Source organism: Triticum dicoccoides, chromosome 1B (assembly GCF_002162155.2).
Source record: "Triticum dicoccoides isolate Atlit2015 ecotype Zavitan chromosome 1B, WEW_v2.0, whole genome shotgun sequence".
Classification (NCBI taxonomy): domain Eukaryota; kingdom Viridiplantae; phylum Streptophyta; class Magnoliopsida; order Poales; family Poaceae; genus Triticum; species Triticum dicoccoides.
In genome coordinates, this window is record NC_041381.1 from 509,483,501 (window position 1) to 509,486,702 (window position 3,202).

Consider the following 3,202-nt stretch of genomic DNA (forward strand, 5'->3'; position numbering starts at 1 on the left):
GAGGAGAGGAGCGCGGGTGCGTGGGGGAAGTGGGGGGTCTTGTTGTTAGGGTTTGGGGGGAGTGGCCTAATAGGCTAGGGGGCAACGGGTGTGGGCCGGTCGGCTGGGCTGATTGGCCCAGCTGGGCCAGGGGGGTCTTCTTTTGTTTTTGTTTTTTGTTTGCTTCCTCCTTTTTTTATCTACTTTTGCCATGACTTTAATTTTGAATTAGAAACCGAATGTGATTGAATCATCGCGAGGTTAACAATAGAAATTGTGGTGATGTGGCATCATTAGCATGGGATTACTGTAGTATAATTATCCGGGCGTTACAACCGACCTCATTGTCGGCACAGCTGACGGGCCAGATCTGACTCCTCAGGACGACGCCACGGAATGCTGCAGTTTTCGGCCGCCGCTGGGCCGAGTGAGGCAGCCGTCACAATGCCTAGAGTCACCGAAGATGAGCCACCTTTCACCACGAGCCAATGCCGCCGACGTCACCACCCGGATTCCCACACGAGAACCGCCACAGCCACGCCTAGAACCATGGCGGAGGAATGCCCCGTCGCCGCCATCCTCCCCCACTCGGGCTTTGCCCGACGGTGATCCGACGGTGGCAGGGGAGGGTGGCGGCGGCCTAACCCTAGATGGGTATGAGAGAGAGATGGGTTTCCCTCGTACCCTGTCCATGGCTTGTTGTATCCAGACTTCTTTCTTCGTTTTAATTTGAACTCATTGATTTTAAAAGCTGTTGGATTTTAATGTTCAAAACAAAAAAAACGAATTATATTGATGCGAAATTGAAGTTAGAATAGTGTATTTGCACATACATAGAAGAAATAGGGGTGACAAAATTGTAAATGTTCAAGTTTGTGGAATCTGACTTTGCGCACCGCATTTGCAACCTCCAAAAACAAATTATATGCGGTGCCGGTTCAAAACTGTCTTGGAGGCTGCCGTTCCAGGGAATCTGATACAGAGTTGCTCTAACGAAGAAATGGATTAATCAATCGTGGAGGAATTACGCGGAACATGGCCAGAACATAGTGTGGTCGCCGCAGAAGTCTCCCCCTCCGCAGTGACATAGGCTTGCACCAATCGAACCACGTCAGGCGGGCACCATGTACGCATGCCCGAGCTCTTCTATATAAACGCGGGTGTACGCCAGTCGACTACAACACAAAAAGAAGTCGAGATTCGTCCGAGAAAGGTGGCCGGGAAAAATGGATCAGAGGACGATCATCATGTGCTCGGTCGTCGGCTCTCTCGGGGTGCTGAGTGCCATCCTGGGGTTCTCAGCCGAAGGCACGAAGCTCACCGTAAGCTAGCTAGCTCCATCTATCCTTGCGTACTTGGATTCTTGGTGTATTCTTCCTGCTCCGTGTTGATATACAGTGTGTCTCTGTCGCAGATTTCGGACTTGTATGTGGGCGGAGGGGTGTGCCTGTACCCGCAGAACCCGGCGCTGGGGCTCGGGGTCTGCGCCGCCATCTTCCTCATCGTGGCCCAGATCGTCTTCGCGGCCGTCGGCGGCTGCTGCGGCTGCTGCAAGTCCCGCGCCATCCCCTCCGAGACCAACCGGATCATCGGCGTCATCTGCGCCGTCTTCTCATGGTGAGTCATCCATCGATGAACAAATCAGCAAGCGCTCGATAGTGAGTACTAGTGACTACAAATGTGCATGCGTGCAGGATTTCGGCGATGATCGCGTTCGGGCTGCTGGTGGAGGGCGCTGCGTGGAACTCCACCGGGACGCGGTACTCGTCAGTGTACGGGTATTGCTACGTCCTTAAGGACGGCATCTTCGCCGGAGGTGCCGTGCTCACACTCGTCGCCACGGCCCTCGGGGTCACCTCCTACATCATGCTCCGCAAGCAGCCTGCCGCCACGGCCGTGCCCAAGGCAGGCGAGCAGATGCCGGCGGGCGGCGCCGGGATCGCGATGGGGCAGCCGCAGTTCCCGCAGCAGGCTTCTCCACAGGGGCAGGGGTACGGGCAGGCGCCGCCGAGCTACCCGCAGTACTCGCCGCCGCCTCAGGGACAACAGGGGTACGGCCAAGCGCCGAACGCGCAGTTCCCTCCTACCGCCTCTCCTCCATACGGCCAGGCGCCCAGCCCGCACTACGCCCCTCCTCCGGCACAAGGCTACGCACCCAACCAGCAGCAGCAGCAGCAGCAGTTCCCAGCTCCTCCGGCGCAAGGCTACGGGGCACACGCGCCGAACCAGCACTACCCTCCTCCTCCTCCCGCTCATGGCTACGGAGCGCACGCGCCGAACCAGCAGTTTCCCCCTGCATCTCCTCCTCCTGCTCATGGCTATGGACCGCACACGCCTCCTACAGGACACGAACAGGTGTAACGCGCGCAGTCTGATCAACCATACATCCGTGATTTCGATTGTTTTTTCCCATGTAACATCTGTATCTCTTGTACTCTCTACCTCTAAAGGAGGCCCCTGTATTCTTGTGTTACTTCTGGAGGATCAGCACAGTTTGTTTATTGCTCTACGTTTGTAGTAAATATTTCTCGTTTAATCTTCAGAGGAGAGTAAGCAACGCGGCAATTAATTACTCCTACTTATTATTACTTGCTTATCGTGGCTTTACTAGATATGGATCGGAGGGATCATGCTTCGCTTCTCATCCTTTCGAGTTATAGCCGACGACTTTCCCGACTCTGCATCTCAACTATCGATGGCAATGCAAGTGTGTAACCACCCGATTCATGCCACGACACTGAACGAAATGTTAGAAGGTCGAAGCACCTGATCACTCGTTCAGCTTGTTTTTCGCTCGTGCCTTCCATTCTAGTCTGACACCAGCGGTCAAAATTAGGAGCTCAACGGCACCTGTTACTGCGAACTTGTTTTCATCCGACAGATAAGTTATATTTGGATTTGGCTCAGTACATAAATGAAAAAAGGAAAACTCAAATAACCATAAATAAATGGTAAGTTGAAGTGTATTTTTTTTCCTGATATTGCTAGTGAAGGTGGTCTGGGATCACTTTATATAGTGGAGTTTTCTCGGACGTGAAGTTTTTGCACCCGAGCTCAAATGAGTTTGGGTGAACAGTAAAATCAAAAAATATTATTAAAAATTCGAATTGTTTTATGGCAAATTTTGACAAATGTTCTAAGAGCTTGCAAGGTTTCATCATGAAATTACATTTGTTAAAGTTTGCCAACAAAAAAAATTCAGATTTTTTAATGTTTTTTGAGT

General features: G+C 52.2%; 1 protein-coding gene across 1 annotated transcript; it reads left to right on the top strand.

Annotated features, from left to right (window-relative positions):
• The first annotated feature begins 528 nt into the window (after positions 1–528).
• LOC119350519 (calcium homeostasis endoplasmic reticulum protein-like) lies at positions 529–2,517 on the top strand. Its single transcript, XM_037618314.1, has 4 exons — positions 529–584; positions 1,151–1,301; positions 1,394–1,596; positions 1,674–2,517. Exons 1-4 carry the CDS (start codon positions 529–531, stop codon positions 2,338–2,340), a joined length of 1,077 nt encoding a protein of 358 aa, XP_037474211.1. The 3' UTR covers positions 2,341–2,517.
• Positions 2,518–3,202: the final 685 nt, after the last annotated feature.

Excerpts from the sequence above, each read along its gene's own strand:
- LOC119350519 (XM_037618314.1), top strand. The coding sequence starts at position 529 with ATGGCGGAGGAATGCCCCGTCGCCGCCATCCTCCCCCACTCGGGCTTT. Across the intron at positions 585-1,150 it reads CACTCGGGCTTTGCCCGACG|TCGACTACAACACAAAAAGA; the intron begins GTGATCCGACGG and ends GGTGTACGCCAG. Across the intron at positions 1,597-1,673 it reads ATCTGCGCCGTCTTCTCATG|GATTTCGGCGATGATCGCGT; the intron begins GTGAGTCATCCA and ends GCATGCGTGCAG.